Here is an 18,195-nt window from a genome sequence, read left to right as displayed (position 1 = left end):
CCTGCAACCCACACATGTGCCCTGACAGTTAATCCAACCGGTTTGCAGGCCAGCGTTCAATCCACTGAGCCACACCGGCCAGGGTCAAGGGAGCATTTTTAATGGGTGTTCAGTAATTGTTTGGTTGAGTAGAACTGTGTTCAAGTATGTTCTAATTGATTCTCCTATCTGGAGAAACATGTCGTGCATTGGGAGAAAATCCGCTTATTTTGCGCATGCTTTTATTTATCATATTTTCAGACAGAGATTAGAAAATATATTTATGGATGAAAACGGGGTCACATACTAAACCTGACAAGGTCAGGAGAGGCCTGCATGGCGGCCTGACAAACTCAGAGAGCTAAAGTCACCACACCAGCTGGTCTGAAATTAAAACTTCCTAACTGAAAGCAGTTGACAGCGGGGAGGCATGTCCTAGGTCTGGTCTGAAATTAAAACTTCCTAACTGAAAGCAGTTGACAGCGGGGAGGCATGTCCTAGGTTGATAGTGTTGCCTAACAGAGGTCAGTTTTTACTTTAACCGAGCCAGGGTTTTTTTTGGCATCTATATTAATATATCTGACAATGGTAACTTTAGAATATCAAAATTATTCCCTGGCCCACCCCACAAAGCACCCACCAGAGCAGGGACCACAAATCCCCTCATTGTTATTATGATCATATTAATTGCGAACTGTTAACTATTCTACACCTGTCTAAGTAAAAGAAGTACCGTATGTGCCTTCCTTTTACTTTTAATCCAGTCGCAGAGATGTCCCCGGTTTGCCTTCTCCTGCCTGCCTAATCCCTGGTGAATTTCATGTAGCCCCCTTTCCCTCCGCCTTTGATTTAAGGTATAAAATCAGGCACAAAACTGCCAATCGTGGGAGCGGTTTCTCAATCTATTGGGATCTTTGCTTTCTGGCAGTTGTCATCAGTTTGGCTCAAATAAACTCATAAAAATTCTTAAAGGTTTGAATGTTTCTTACATTGACGTATTCTAAGCAATGCAAAATGGTGGCCTTGCAAATGGCTAGACTAGCCATTTCCTTTCATAGTCCAGATTGTGTGAGTATAGCTAAATAAAAATCCTACTTCTTAATAATGGCGAAGGCGATTTTGTTGTGTGCAGCCTTCAAGTGAAATTATGCTGTTCTCACTGTAGATGGTGATTTCTACACATGATAAAGCAGGCTAGCATATTCACATACATTACGGGTAGAATAACCCATTGCTTTAAAAACATGGTTTTTTATCTGCTTTTTAGGTTCAGTGTTCAACAAAAATTTCTTCGTAAGTAACTGAATAAAAGTACACTGTGGATACTGTCGATTGTCAAATGGAGGAGAAGCTTAGCTTTCCCGTGGAGTCTGAGTCGGGTGTAACCTAACTAGCTAGAGGATATGCAATTCCTGATTGACAGCAGGACCAGCATTATGCAGATTTTGTAAGAGAGAATGCAGCTCATTAACAGTGATTAGGGCCTTGCTCAGTTAGGAATCACTACACTCACCACTCATATTTTCAGTTTTATTTTTTCTGTCTACTGGGTTTGTAAACAAATAGCACAAAACAGTTCCTCTTTTGTTTTTATTAAAGTGATACTGCAGTGCAGCTTCAATCTATCAGCTAGGCACACGTGTGTGGAAATTTGATATTCTCACCAAACTAGCTAATTTTTAGCTGTGTTCCATGCTTATCTCTAGACCTTTGTGTATTAAATTCTATCTTGAGCTGTTCTCTTTATACACAAGTGTGTTTTGCTTGTGCCTTCCTGTCTTTCTCAGTGAGAAGCTTTATGTAGGTCAGGCTTGGCTTAAGCAGATTTCCTGAACCTGCGTCAGCTTAAGCTGGAGGAATTTTAATAAACCCTCCCCTGTAGGCGTGGGCCTAAATGAGGCTAGCCTAGTTAAGCCTGATCTTTTTCCGTTTGTGAAAAGAGCTGAGCAGAGCTGAAGGCTGCATGGTGGTTTCAGAAACTGCCTACTTAATTTGAAAAGAACAATGGTAGGAAAGGCTAGATCTTCCAATTTTACCTTATCTGAAAAGCTTGATTTGCTAAAGCTTGTGAAGCCATATGTGAAAATTCTTGAAGAACACACTAATAAACATTCAGTAATAGTGGAAAAGAATAGGTGTTGGGATATCATAGCAGTTAACTATAATGCAATTGGAGTTGACCGCCCTCCACGAACAGCGCAGGGCCTACGCACCCTTTACAAAAGGCTCAAAGAATATGCCAAACAGGAGCTATTGCAGCAAAAAGATACCCAATCAGATTTTAAAAGCAATATTTCTGAGCCAACCAAGAAAGTTATGGAGATGATTCCCCAGATTTCCAGTTTTTGCCTGGTAAGAGACAGGAACCACATACAAAGGTAAGCTTTATTTTATTTTGTTGTGGAAAATTATGGCGCCTCCTATCTATTGGGCTCTGGCTTAGTTGTGATAGTGATATGCATAGTAAGCATCCCCACACGGGAGCAGTGAATAGTGTCTTTGTTTTGTATTCTAAAAAAAGAAAAGTGAGGCTATAAGGAATTTTTCTGCTGCATTTCATTTAAGCCACTTTTTATTGTCTCCCCTTCCCCCTTCCCTCCCTTTGTAGTTTCTGCAAAGTGAAGGTTAGGGAGGAATGAATGGGATGAAATTTGTAACATCACCTCATAAACTTTTTAAGCTTTAAAATTAAATTATTTAATTAGCTGAGAGGGGTCTTTTAAAATTTCATTGAAGATTATATTTCATTGGAATTCTCAGTTTTGTAAAAAGTTAGTTTCAGGAGAAATGGAACCCTTGCTTTTATTTGAACTTGTTAGTCTCCTTTTATTGAATATTCTTTGAGCTAAAAAACTAAAATCAATAACTATGTAAACTTATCAATGGTATTATTGTATATATTAAAACAGTTTAAATTCTTTTTCTAACATGTTTAAGATAAACACTAGGAGAGGAATTAGTACCTAATTAGGGATTCAGCTACTTAATAAAATTCAGTTTTTGTGTTTTTATTAATTAATGGTATAGTGTCACTCTGGTCTTGGGTCACACAGGAATGGGCAGGATTTCTCAAACTGCTTTGCAAGGATATCAGGCTATGAATTTTACTATACCAGTAAGAGCAACTGGGTTCATTAAGGGTTAGAAACATTCTTTGTTTAAATTTATGTTCCACATAACTACTTCCCTGGGAATCTTAAAAACTCTTATTTTAGTACTGATTGAAATTTTAACCCCTGGCACAAGACAAAAATGGCAGCTGCATTCTTCTGAATCATTTAGGGTAATTTACACGTTATGAACTTACTGTTAGTTGGGAGACTCTCAAACAAAGCTTTGCAGTGTGCTCTCCTGTTAGTGGGAGAGTTATTTTATAAGCAACATTATTGATTACCTGTGAAATCTTTTGAAGTTAAGAGAGAAGGAAGGGGAAAAAACTTTTTAGCAAACGTGTTTATTATTTTGGTAATTTACTAGGATAATTTTTTTCAACCCAGTTTATTTCTAGTTGATAGCATAGTAAAAAAAAAAATCACTAGTGGGAATCCGGGACATGGATCTACAGTGTATTAAATTGTGGGACCACTGCTTAAAATGTTTGCTGTGATTACAAAGGATTAAATTCTAATGTGCTGGATGTCCAAAAAACTCTGCAGTAAGACTATTTTATACTGTCCTACTTATTAAATCCCCTCCACCCTCAAACCATAGAGAAAAGTGGCTTTTGCATTACAGGTATAAAACTATCTTTTGGGTATTAAGTATAGGCTTTTGTAATTTAAAAACTACATATAGAACTGTAGTTTTAGTCAGATATATATATATTAAACTGGTAAGAATGGATACTACATATGATCTTAGCCTAAAGGCTGAGAAGCAATACATACATATTTTAATAATACAGTGAGTATTGAAGAAAAATTATATGCAAGTATCTACTTATATTTTGATCATTTGGGTGTGTGTTACATCTTTTGAGATGTAATCTTTTGTGTGTGTGCAATCTTTTGAGACAACTAAATTTCTGATACAAGTAATTAATTGATTTAATCTATTTTTATACCTACTGGGTAAATTATAATTTTTCAGATTTAAAAAATTATTGATTGATTTTTAGAGAGAGAGAGGGAGGAGATGAGGGGTAGAGAGAGATCGAGATCAGTTTGTTGTTCCACTTACTTATGCATTCATTGATTCACTGCTATATATACCCTGACCAGGGATCAAACCTGCAACCTTGGCATTTAGGGACACTGCTCTAACCAATTGAGCTACCCAGCCAGGGCCAGTTTTTCAGATTTTAAAGTGAAGAATATTCTAAATAAGGCACTTAAATGCTTCCTTATGTTAGTGTCTACACTGCTATTTTTCTATAGTAGCATTTTCATTTAATATATTTATGTATGTAATGTGCTTATACTTGGCCATCATCTTGAATCTTAATTATCTCAAGTTTATAATTATTTTATAACTTTAATTATGCTTTTATATAAATATGTCTGTTAATATCACCAAACTCCCATTCTTAATAAGGAAAATCTCACTGCTTATATTATTTAATGTATTTGAAAATACACACCTGCCCTGGCTGGCATGGCTCAGTGGGTTGAGTGCTGACCTGCAAAACCAAAAGGTCTCTGGTTCAGTTCCCAGTTAGGGCACGTACCTGGGTTGCTGGCGGGGTCCCTATTTGGGGGCATGAGAGAGGCAATCAGTCTCTCTCACATCCCTCTTTCTGTCCCTCTTTCTCTCACCATCCCCCCTCTCTAAAAATAAATACATAAATCTTATTTTTAAAAAGTACACACCTATGTTGTGAGATTGTCTCCATAACACATTGATTTATGCCTTTTTTACTTCTTTCTAATCTCAAATTATATTTTGTGTTTTTGTAAACTATTTGATCTTTAAAATCGATATTTATAAATTTTAGAAGTCCTTCTGTTTATTATTTTTGTGACATTTCTCTAATGCATTTTTTAAAAAGATTTTATTTTTATTTATCTTTAGAGGGGAAAGGAAGGAGAGAAATATCAAAGTATGGTTGCTTCTCCTGAGTCCCCTGCTGGGAACTAGCCTGCAACCCAGGAATGTACCCTGACTGGGAATCGAACCGCGATCATGTGGTTCGCAGGCCCACGCTCAATCCACTGAGCTACACCAGCCAGGGCTCTAGTGCATTTTTTATATAATGACCTTACTTGTAAATGTTTCAACTAAAATGGAATGCAATATTCCAGATACAAGGCATATTTTATTTTATTTTTTTATTTTATTTTATTTTTTTGCATTTTATTTTATTTTTTAAGATTTTATTTATTTATTTATCTTTAGAGGGGAAGGAGAGAGGGAGAGAAACATCAATGTATGGTTGCCTTTCGTGCGTCCCCTGCTGGTAGTTAGCCTGCAGGGAACCAGCCTGCAACCCAGGCATGTGCCCTGACTGGGAATCGAACCGCGATCGTCTGGTTCTCAGGCCTGTACTCAATCCACTGAGCTACGCCAGCCAGGGCTACAAGGCATATTTTAAATTTACATGGGAATATGTTTATGTCTAATTGTGCGTATTATACTCTATTATACATACTAATTTGGAATAGTAATTGTGTAGATTTTAAAAATTAAATTTTCATCTGTAGTTTGAACATTTATTTTCCCATTCTAGGTTTTAGAGATGGTAATAAAAGCAAATCTTACTAATTTGAATTACATTTCTTTTGCTTTGCTTTTGAAAAGCATAAGATGACAAAAAAGTAAAAAATTAACATGAAAATTTATGTGATCTACAAATAGCTTTTTTCATAACATTATATATCTTATTTCATTTCTTTCTATTAGACAAATATTTGATATTTTTGGCAACTTAATGCCATTTGTAAGTAACACTTGGGGATTTTAATTCTTTCCCTATGTTCTACTTCAACTTCAACATATTAATTATCCATGTACAATATATCTTAACCATGTTACTTTTTCATCATCTGTAGATATTCTCTAAATGTTAATATAGTGTTTTCTCATTAATAATCTTTTTCTTCATTATAACTTATTTTTAAGTTAGGCAGGAGCAAAAATTTAAAAAAACCTCAAGAAACAAGATTATATATTCTAAATTAACAGCTTTATATGTGAAACTATTTTTTATAAAACTGGAATCTTAAGGTACATTCCACTTACATCATTACAAATATTAATAAACTATGGTAAAACTAGATATCTAGTAATTTATGGAAATTACATGTAAATTTAATAAACTTTAAATATATCATATATAAGCCATTTAAAAACATTGCATTATAAAAACCATTTCAGGTATATTTAATCATTCAGCATATGATGACCACCTAGCCTGCAATCCAGGCATGTGCCCTGACTGGGAATTGAACCAGCAACCCTTTGCTTCACAGGCCTGTGCTCAATCCACTGAGCTATACCAGCCAGGGCTCAAGTACAGTTTTAAGGTACATGCTGGCGATATAGTGGTAGATATAAATCCTTGGCGGCCTGTGAACTTGACCTGACAATGGTTGAAAAGCTGAGAGAACACCCGAGTCATTCAATTTAGGATAGGTAAGACTAAACCCTGCTGCGTGTGCAAATGGGTAGAAAGGATAATCCTGATAGTTAGGCATACTGAAAGGCATAGAGAATGTTGATTTTTAAAATCTGTTTTTTAAAATATATTTTCTAAAAATTATTTTTCTCATTACCATTTATCCCACTGATTTTTTTTTTTTTGCTAAATACAGAAATCACAGATGGACTTCCATTGTCCTCCTGGAAGTTTTGAGCTTTCATGATTGTTAGGTTGGTTAGGAGAGCACAAGCAGGTCAGAGGTTAAGGTGTGGGGATACCAAAGCCCAGAATGCACTAAGTGGCTTTCTGTGCCATTAAAAAAAATGTCAGGCTTGTAGAACCATTGGTGTCTCTTTGAGACCATTAAAAATGGCTTTAAAAAATAATTGACCTCTTTGTCCTTGTGTAGTATTTGAAATTTCCTGTCCTTTTTTTTAAAGGAGTTTCTTTTTTTTTTAAAGGTTATATTTATTTATCTTTAGAGGGGAAGGGGAGAGGGAGAGAAATATCAATGTATGGTTGCCTCTCATGCGTCCCCTGCTGGGAACTGGCCTGCAAACCAGGCATGTGCCCTGACTGGGAATCAAACCACTATCTTTTTGGTTTGCAGGCCTGCACTCAATCCACTGAACTACACCAGCCAGGTAAATTTCCTGTCTTTTTTAGGAGCCTGATTTTTAAGCTAAGTATGGGAGAAAGCTATATGTATATGTTATTAAGATCCTAAACTTTGTTACCCACCTTTAAAATATTTTTCAGCAGTTCTACTCTGTGTATTTATCCAAAGAAGACAAAAACAGTTTCCAATAGATATATGCATGCCTAGGTTTAATCGCAGAATTATCTCCGGTAGCTAAGATACAGAAACAACCTAGGTTTTTATCAGTAAAAAAATGGATGAAGGTTATATGGTATACACATACATACTGGATAAAAAAGAAAGTAGTTGCCATTTGTGACAATAAAGATAGGCATGGAGGGTATTATGTTCAGTGAGACAAGTCAGAGAGAGAAGGACAAATGCCATGTGAGTTCACTTATATGTGGAATTAAAAAAAACTCCAAACAGCCCTGGCTGGTGTGGCTCAGTGGATTGAGTGCTGGCTTGGACTCTAAAAGGTCACTCACTGGTTTGATTCCCAGTCAGGGCACATGCCCGGGTTCTGGGCCAGATCCCCACTTGGGGGTGTGCGAGAGGCAACTGATCGATGTATCTCTAACATATCTGTTCGTCTCTCCGTCTCCCTTTCTTCCCCTCTCTTTAAAAATTAAAAAAAAAAAAATCTTAAAAAACACTTCAACACAAAACCCACCCAAACTCATAGAAACAGAGTAGTGGAGGTGTTAGGAACAAGTTGGGCTGGACTTTGTTTGACAACCTCAGTACCTGAGTTCTGGCTAAGAAACAATTCAGAGCCAAGACAAACTATAAGGGAAAGTTTATTTAGAAAGTCAGAGGTTGAAGAAATGAGCCATAGAAGAAATGGACTGAGGAAACAAATTATAGAGGCAAAAGAAGGGCTGTGAGGCAAACAGAACCCACCTAGAGAACCACCTGAGAAGGGGACAGGGAAGGGTGCTGGGTGTGAGGGAAGGAGGGAGGGAAAGAGGAAGACTACTTAGCCACTTACTTTTGTTATTCTAAGGGATAAGATTTTAAAAAATATATATTTATTTAGTTTGAGAGAGAGGGGAAGGGAGGGAGAAAGAGAGAAACATCAATGTGTGGTTGCCTCTCATGTGTCCCCAAATGAGGACTTGGCCTGCAACCCAGGCATGTGCCCTGACCAGGAGTCGAACTGGTGACCTTTTGGTTCCCAGGCCGGCACTCAGTCTACTGAGTCACACCGTCAGGGCATGGTTAAAATTTTTTTGTTTCATAATTTTTTTCATAGCTTTCAAGCTTGATTAATGTATATTAAACATGAAAGTATGGCATAAGTATACTCTTGTCTTCATTTGATGATTGACATTTTATAATGCTTTTTTGTGTGCTGTAGTGCAAACTTGGATGAGGAAGCACAGGCTGGTACCAGTTCTCTGCAAGTAATGTTGGATCACCATCCAGTTGCTATTACAGTGGAGGTAAAGCAAGAAGAAGACATTAAACCCCCTCCTCCACTGGTTTTAAATTCTGAACAGAGTTACACCTTTGAGCAAAGAGAAGAACATGAATTAGTACATCTTATGGAAAGATCTGTGTCGCCATCACTTTCCTCTGTTGATGTGAGAATGACATTGTCTCCATCTTCTATTCCAAGGAGAGATGACTTTTTCCATCATGAGAATGGAGGACACTTTAGGTCACAATTAGGGTCTGACCCTCAGATTCTGCAAATGCTGAAAGAAGAGCATCAGATAATTTTAGAAAATCAGAAAAATTTCGGATTGTATGTTCAGGAGAAGAGGGACGGATTGAGAAGAAGACAGCAGCTAGAAGAAGAGCTGCTACAAGCCAAGATCGAAGTGGAGAAGCTGAAAGCAGTGCGCTTACGGCATGATCTGCCCGAATATGATGGCCTCTAGGTTTTTTTTCAGGCTCACAATTTGATCATTTTAATTTTGGCCAAATTACTTTCATTTGGGAATATCTTAAAGCGGAATACATACTCTTTAAAAAGTATTGTTAGTCTCATTAAAAAAACTCTTGACATTTTAAAAAAGATTTTATTTATTTAGTTTTAGAGAGAGAGAAAGGAAGAGAGAAAGAGAGGGAGAGAAACATCAGTGTGTGGTTGCCTTTCACTCGCCCCCTACTGGGAACCTGGTCCACCGCAACCCAGGCATGTGCCCTGACTGGGAATCGAACTGGTGACCCTTTGGTTTGCAGCCTGCACTCAGTCCACTGAGCTACACCAGCCAGGACAACTCTCGACATTTTTTAATTATTTAGTTTTCTTTTGAGATATATTAAAGCTTACTGATTAGATGGCATGGTGGTGTTTTTGGTCTTCCCTCAATTTTTTTTCTAGGAGTTTAATTGTTTGCCTTACAAAAGATGTTATATTTTGATCATTAAAATAAAACATATGTAAATATATACACAAACAAATATTCTTTCAAAGCTGAGTCTTCAACATTTTAAATTAGATCTTGAAGCCTTAAATTAGTTTAAGGTTTGTAAGTCACTGTAGTTTAGAAGCAATGCTAGTCTATTAACAGAAACTTTATGACATTGATTTTTATGCTCTCATTTTTGAAAGGATTAAGATTTACAATTTTAGTGATTAAGGGTATTTGTAGATCACTTTTTCTCCTACCTCTTCAATTTAGAAGCTAATGAAACTGAAGTCCAGGGAGAATTCAACTTACTTGATGTAAAAAGCTGTTTATGGCAGAGCAAGGACCAGCACTGAATCTTTGTAATTTTTCTCCTTGCTACTCCACAGAAGTAAAGATCCACTAAAATACCCTCCATGCAAAAAATTGGAAGTGTTTGTTTCATTAAAATTGTTTTTGGAATTGGGAGGTTATGAAATCTGGGGAATTGTATTAGTTACCCAATCCTCCATTTTTTGTTTTTTGTCCAGCAAAATAAGATATTCTCTTGTAGCTGTTAATATATCTTGGCTGTAAGATTTAATGTCTTAATTCATTTTTAATGTCTTATGGAAAATATTTCATAGTAAAAAATGAACAAAATTTAAATTTTACATAGGTTAAAGATAGCAAAAATATGTTGACACTATAAATGATCTTCTGTAATGTGTTTTGTAAGTATTGCTATTCTAGTATTTGTGGAAATAAAACATTCATTCCTAAAGCACACATACTAAGTTTAAATCTTTAGTATATGTATTACTTAAGGATTTTTATTTTGGCTGGGGCTTTGTTGAGGAAGGATTTTTTAAGCCAAGCTTTCGAATGGGGTAGGTATAATTTTAGCAGTATACTGGAGAAGAGGTTTTAAGTCAAAGTGAACAGGATGGAGAAAGGCTGAGAATGGGGAAAAGTGGATCATTTGTGTACAAGCACAAATACAGTGCTAAGGCAGATGACTTTACCTGAGTGTAGAGGGCCGATGAGGGCAGTGGTAGCCTGAACTAGGTCGTCTCCCTTGACTGAATGGGGTAGCTACTGTTTAGCTCCAGGAGAATTTTTACATACAAGCATTAGCCACATGCACAGACAAAACATGTGAGTGGACCTTATTCAGCCAGGGGGCTTCCAGTTTGTGGCCTTTGGAGTAGGGCAGTGGTTCACCAAGAGTATGGATCCTGACCGGTAGCATCAGCATCGCTTGAGATCTTGTGGAAAATGTAAACTCATACCTTTTGAATCAGAATCTCTGGGGGCAGAGTCCAGCAGTCTATTTGAACAAACCCTATATTTTGGAACCTAGCTCAGTGCTTAAATCCTACTAGATTCTCAAAAAATTTTGTTGAAAAGTAGTAAATGTGAATTAAGGGATATCAATTTGGAAGTTGGTTAGTGCCAGATTATAGGTTACATTGACACTATTTTTAAGAAATCAAGCCTGAATGTACAGTGGAAAGCCATTGATGCCTTTTGATTAAGACAGAGAAATTAGAGCTCCCAGTTACTGTCTTTTAGGATGGGTATTGTAGTGAGAGTAAGTCTGAAATTTAGGTTATGGCTATAGAAATAGAAATAATAAAAATAAAATGGACTGTTAAGGTATTACTTTACATTGTTGAATGCTTAATTTCACTGGCATTTTATACCTGCTATTAAGAGTTCAATATTTTATAAAAATGCCTTGAAAAAATATATTATGACATATCCGTTTGACAATTTTATCATCTTTAATCTGCTGACTTCTTTGAGTCTAATGCATTTTTTATAATTCTAATTTGAGGTATTGTTTTTACAGTAGAGTTCCAGTAAATGCATTCTTATAATAGCTTTAAGTTTTTGAGGTTATTGAAAACAAACTACTATATGTAAAGTAATTCATGTTGCAATATGAGCATGCTACTACTTAGAATTGATGATGAATGTTTAATTTGAATATTGACTTTGTGCAACTAAATCAGAGTTTTCCAGAGTGTGTTCTGTGGAACGTTAATTCTGTGAGATGTTTCTAGGAAAGAATTCTGGGTTCAAAATAGTACAACATGCGCCCTGGCTGGTATGGCTTAGTGAATTGCGTGCCGACCTGCAAACTGAAAGGTCATTGGTTTGATTCCCAGTCAGGACCATGCCTGGGTTGTGGGCTCAGTTGCCCAGTAGAGACAAGTAAGAGGCAACCGTTTAATGTATATCTCTCGCACATCGATATTTCTCTGCCTCTCTTTCTCCCTTCCTTCCCCTCTCTCTAAAGGTAAATAAATCTAAAAAAAAAAAGTAGAGCAGCATACATCTTCTTTGGTGATTCGGTTCTAAAATCAGTGTTGAAGGTAAAAATGTACATACAAAATTGCCCTTGGAAATTCTGCTGCCCTTGAAATAGTTGTAAACATAGTCTGCGACCGTCAGATGGTTTTTTTCCAGCATTGTTCAAGATTGTTTCTTCAGTTGTGTCAGAGGGCAAATTCATTAACATTTAGGGACTGGGTAGAATAAAACAGCCTTATTTTTACATATTTTTAAACCCCAGTAACTCACTCATTGCAGTGAATTTACAATAGCAGTTTTCCCAATGAGTTTGTGTAATTTTAATTTGTAAAAATTTAAGTGCTTGTGATTCTGTTTCATTGTATAACCACTCCTCCACCCATGCAACCATAATTAGTATAATTTATGAAACGTCCAGTATAAAGAAAATTTGACCGTTAAACTTTTTTTTGGAGGTTTTTATTGTCATTTTGTGTAGTATCTTAGGAAAATTCTGAGCTAAACCTTTTTTCTTTTTCTTTTTGATATTTTTTGAGTTTTGACTACTTAGCAACAACTTACATTAGCAGTTTTCACAGAGGGCAACTTTTACTAAGGGGAATGTGAATGGGCAAATTCTGCTAGTACTAGTGGAGTACGACTAAAGCCACCAGACACCCTACATACTGTAGAGAACTGTTGGGGGCCATGAGATTTACCTGTGAAATATGATGCTGGGAGAACATGGGGAAGAGTGATTTGATTTTTTAAATGTAGACTTAATTTTGTACAAGCATATGAAATTTGAAAATCCAAGTCAGATTACTATTTCACCCAATACATTAGTACTTTAAATAGTGGGTAGGTTATTTTTAGCACGTTCCTATATGTTTTCTTACCCATATGAACTTAAATTGTACATTATTTTTACAACTTTTGTTTTCCTAAACTAGGTATGATTTATAATGGCATCCTGGAAAAGATAATGAAGCTCTTCATTTCTGAAGATGCCAGTGGATTTCTTATACTATTCAAATCAAGTACTTTGATGTATAATGAGGGATCAACTTGGTGTTATTTCATTTTTGGAGGATTCATTCTATCCTGTTGAGTCTTAGATAGGAATGTGTAAAATACAAATTATTTTTCACGTGCCTTTTAGAGTAATGTTGAATTTTAAATGGACATCCATTCAAATGGATGTTTGAATAATTTAGAGTGTGATAAAATGTATTTAATATATACTGTCCATGACGGTGGTTAAATGTTTTGTGAATACATGTTCTTTTAAATATAAGGTAATGCATTATACTGATTTGTGTGTACTTCCTTTTTGTGTCATAAGACAAAGAATTCAGTTCTGCTGTGGTAAAATTTTAATGATGAAGCATAATTGAAATAAATTTATCTAGGTGATTATGTTATAGTAGGTACCAAATGTACCATATTTAAACATCATGATATATATATTTTTCAAATATTAAGATTACAAATTCTCAAAATTATTTAAATATTTGATAGTAAATTTAATGGTAAATACTTAAAAATAATTAGATGAAATACGGTTGCAGTGTTTAATACAAAAGATTAGATGCTTAAAATATGCAACCTAGTTAATCATTAATAGTTTGCTAAATCTTTGCATATGATTTTGATTTGATTAAAACTAGTAATTAAAATGTGAATTTTTTAGTTTTCAATTGGTTTCTAAATAGTGGAAAGCAAAATAAATAAATAAGATAAAAATACTACCCAAGTGAGCCCAAACAATGTAAGTCTAAATGTTTTCAGGTTTTAAAATTATGTGTGAATTCACTTATGTTATAGAGATTAAGAAAGTCTTCAAATATATAGAAAAAGTCAGAAGTATTTTACGGTAAACATTCATATGTCTGTCACTGAAATTCCTGCAACTTTTTATTGTATTTGCTTTATCATATATTTATCCATTTATCCATCCATCAACTTATTTTTGGAAGAAAACATAAATAAGTTGCAGAATTAGAATACTTCTAAACACTTCAACATAAATATTACGAATTGGAGTTCAATATCTATTTGTGTATGTATTTTTTTTAAAGGTCAGATTTATAAACAGTGAAATGCACAGAACTTCAGTGATGCTTTTTGACAGTTGAACTACACCTTTGCAGCTTAAATCCCTCTTAAACTCAGAACATGACCCTCACTCCGGTCGTCTTCTCTCCTTTTCTAATCAGTCCTCTGGCACTTTAGGCAACCACTGTTCTAATTTTTAGAGAATTATAAGTAAGCTTTGCCTGTTCTAGAACTGCATACAGTATGTACCCCTCGTTTCTGTTCTTTCACCCACCTTAACATTTTTAATACTCGTGTTCATCCATCTTCTTGTCAGTAGTTCATTGCTTTTTGTTGCTGGGTAGTGTCCATTGTGTAAATACACCACTGTTGGTTTCTCTTTTGGTGTACTTCTGGGCTATTTCCAGATTTTGGCTATTGTGTATAAAGATTCTATGAATATTCTTGTATAAATTAGTTATGGACATAATGTTGGGTTAGGAAAGATATACGGTTAATGTTTGAAGAACTGCCAGATTTTTCCCCAAGTGACTGTACCATTTAAACTTCCATTTACAATGTATGGCTTCTTTTTTAAAATAAAGTTTGCATGTTCAGTGATTGGAATGTCAGAATTGGAATTGGTGAATAACTTTTCTGATATTTAAATGAATTGAAAATTCCTGGCAGATAGGTTAGATATCTGGAAATGTAGTTTTGTGTGCTTTTCTCTACTTTAGCATTCATTGTGTATGCACTTTGACAAGAGGTATTGAAGAATATGATGAAATGTATAGTCCCTGTCGTACCGATAAAGTATCATTCTGAAAATGACCTGTGATGCAAAGAAGTGTCTTCTAGGTTTATTTTATATAGAATGATACATTTACTTAGTTGACATTCAGTCTCTTATTAGGTAAACAATGATTTCCAGTTTAAAGGAATTTATGAATTAATGTTTGTATATTTTTAGTGTAATAAAATGTATGTTTCAAGTCTTAAATTTATATTGCAGTTATGTTAATGCATATTAAACATCCTGGTATGTTTTGGTAATTTTAAACCTAAAAATACACTCTGAAAGTATTTACATTCTTTATTGAATTTGGTTAATGTATAAGACATTTAAATTTTTATATCTTGAAAACAGTATGTTTACGTAGAACTTTTAAAAGGAAAGAAAGAATATTAAAGACTTGGGTGTATGCAGTATACAGTTGAGCCATCCAACCCTAGCGTGACTGTGCTTACAAATCACTAAAAGTATAATGTCCACCACCAATATTAAAACTACATTATTCCCTTCTGTTTTTTCAAAGCGTGGTTTAAAGCATCTTTACCTCGTAAATCTTGCAGATAGGACTTCAGTTCTCTTATTTATGTAGATCATTTTCTTTTTTTTTTTTTTTTTTTTTTTTTTTTATAAAATTTTTATTTAATTATTTTTAAATTAAATGTTTGTTTATTATAAAACACNTTATGTTAATGCATATTAAACATCCTGGTATGTTTTGGTAATTTTAAACCTAAAAATACGCTCTGAAAGTATTTACATTCTTTATTGAATTTGGTTAATGTATAAGACATTTAAATTTTTATATCTTGAAAACAGTATGTTTACGTAGAACTTTTGAAAGGAAAGAAAGAATATTAAAGACTTGGGTGTATGCAGTATACAGTTGAGCCATCCAACCCTAACATGACTGTGCTTACAAATCACTAAAAGTATAATGTCCATCACCAATATTAAAACTACATTATTCCCTTCTGTTTTTTCAAAGTGTGGTTTAAAGCATCTTTACCTTGTAAATCTTGCATATAGGACTTCAGTTCTCTTGTTTATGTAGATCATTTTTTGTTACTGATTTGGGAAGTACATGACAGGGTCAAGGGGAAAATAGATCAAAACCCAGTTTAGAAATAAAAGTTACAGTTATGGTGACATTGTTAGGGGTGGTTAGTCTGGGATGTAGCAAACTAGTCAATACTTTATATAATACAGGTAGGATAGCTATGAGAGATTATGTTCATTATATGCTTAATTTCCAGTTGTTTTCATTCTAATTTTAGAATCATTCCCTGTCCTTTCCCTACCCCAGGCCCTACGTGTAAAATGAACTAAAAACGAAAGGGCAGAATGATGATGGTGGTAGGTAACATTGAGGGAGCACTTATTATACAGCAGATACTAGGGAATTACATTTTGCCCTTGGATAACCTAATAAAAAATGAACAAATTTTAAAAATGCAGAAAGATATTGTCAGCCTTTTGTTCAATGCACAGTAACTGCTACTGGTAGAAATGATGCAAAAAGAAAATGATTTAAAATTGGCTAAAATTTCATGCCACAAGGTCTTTAGAATTCAAAAACTGATCAAAGCATCCTATCTTTTTAGTTTATGCTAAAACCCTGAAAATTTTATCTGGGAAAATCAAGGTGGGTAAAACAACCTAAATAACACATGACAACTGCCAGTTTATCTAAAAACTGGTAAATTTTCTTGACTAAAAACTAATGGAGTGCCCTGGCTGGTGTAGCTCAGTGGATTGAGCACGGGCCTGTGAAGCAAAGGGTTGCATGTTTGATTCCCAGTCAGGGCAAATGCCTGGGTTGCAGGCCAGGTCCCTGGTGGGGGACACATAAGAGGCAACCACACATTGATGTTTCTCTCCCACTCTTTCTCCTTCCCATCCCCTCTCTCTAAAAATAAACAAATAAAATATTTAAAAAATTGGCAGCTTTGAAGAGTATCTATTGTTCTGGGAATATGGTGATGAACACTATCAAAACACCCTCCTCTCAGGACTCTGTAGTTTAGACACGTTAAGTAATTTGTCACATAAAGAATTGCTGAGATAATGCTGAAGTAACAAGGCAGCTTGATCTAGTTTGTCCGTCAGGGAAATTTAAACTGTCCGGAAGGGTAAATAGAAGTTAATTTGTAGCACATGTGGGAGGGAGAGAAGTGGAAGATCCTTGGACTGGAGCTAGCATGTTTTCTTCAAGACCATGAAGACTACTGGATTTTAAGCAGGATAGACATATGATCATCTACATTTAAAAACATAAAATATAGCAAATATGGAAAATGGCATTAAGGAATAGAAGTGGCAGGAGAACATCTCAGTGGACCTATTGGGAAGACCCTACAAGGTTCGGTGGTTCAGAGATGAGGATGCTTGGCTTGTGCTCAAGGTTACAGCAGCTTGAATCCTTTCAGGGACTGATAAAAAGTTCACTGGGCCATGCATTCTGGACACGGTTGATTTAGACTGTATGTGAGTCAATTGTTTTCTTAGAAAAAAATCTAATAGTTCTGACGATAACTTATTGTTGGAAGATAATCAAGGCTCGTTCTAGAAATCCATGAATGCCTAGGATGAAGATATGGATTATCCCTGGCTGGTGCGGCTCAGCAGATTGAGCACCAGCCTGTAAACCAAAGGGTTGAGGTTCAATTCCCGGTGAGGGCACGTGCCTGGGTTGTGGGCCAGGTCCCCGGTAGGGGGCACACTAGAGGTAGCCACACATTTATGTTTCTCTCCCTTTCCCTCTCTCTAAAAATAAATAAATTCTTAACTACTAGTAACTTACTGTTGACTAGAAGCCATATTGATAACCTAGTCGATTAACACATATTTTGTAAGTTATATATATTTTATACTATATTCTTACAATAAAGTAAGCTAGAGAAATAAAATGATTAAAGTCATAAACAAGAGAAAATAAAAATACATTTACAGTATTTATTGAAAGAATCTGTGTATTAGTGGACCTGTGCAGTTTAAACCTGTGTTGTTCAGGGTCAACTGTATTTTCTCCTATGTTTTCCGGTACAGATTTGTAAAACGGCTTTACATGTAGGTCTGTGATCTATTTTGAGTTAATTTTTGTACATAGGTGAGTTAGTTCTTAATGTTCATCTTTTTCCATGTGGATGTACAGTTGATTTATCAACGACTGTCGAAAAGACTTTCTTCTCCCCATTGAATTGCTTTACCAGCTTTGCTGAGTATCATTGGTTGACCGTGTATGTGCGAGCCAGTCCGTACTTTGGCCCACTTTCCTCTTCACTGACCTGTAGGTCTCTTTTCCTTTGTGCCTCTACCAAACTGTCTTCATTATNTTCTAGAAATCCATGAATGCCTAGGATGAAGATATGGATTATCCCTGGCTGGTGTGGCTCAGCAGATTGAGCACCAGCCTGTAAACCAAAGGGTTGAGGTTCAATTCCCAGTGAGGGCACGTGCCTGGGTTGTGGGCCAGGTCCCCAGTAGGGGGCACACTAGAGGTAGCCACACATTTTATATTTCTCTCCCTTTC

At 35.5% G+C, this 18,195-nt stretch overlaps 2 protein-coding genes and 1 pseudogene across 2 annotated transcripts in view; 2 read left to right on the top strand and 1 right to left on the bottom strand.

The window, feature by feature from the left end:
• RAD54B (RAD54 homolog B) overlaps window positions 1-18,195 on the top strand; it is an 86,131-nt gene that overhangs the window by 20,005 nt on the left and 47,931 nt on the right. The window lies entirely within an intron of this gene.
• On the top strand, window positions 1,914-9,207 carry FSBP (fibrinogen silencer binding protein). The gene is made up of 2 exons (XM_037058741.1): window positions 1,914-2,357; window positions 8,557-9,207. The coding sequence occupies exons 1-2, from the start codon at window positions 1,984-1,986 to the stop codon at window positions 9,080-9,082; spliced, it is 900 nt and encodes a 299-aa protein (XP_036914636.1). The 5' UTR covers window positions 1,914-1,983; the 3' UTR covers window positions 9,083-9,207.
• Window positions 3,743-3,860, bottom strand: LOC118995622 (uncharacterized; annotated as a pseudogene).

This window comes from Sturnira hondurensis, unplaced genomic scaffold, assembly GCF_014824575.4.
Source record: "Sturnira hondurensis isolate 20B ecotype Veracruz unplaced genomic scaffold, ASM1482457v3 Scaffold0010128, whole genome shotgun sequence".
Classification (NCBI taxonomy): domain Eukaryota; kingdom Metazoa; phylum Chordata; class Mammalia; order Chiroptera; family Phyllostomidae; genus Sturnira; species Sturnira hondurensis.
This window is presented reverse-complemented; position numbering and strand designations above follow the sequence as displayed.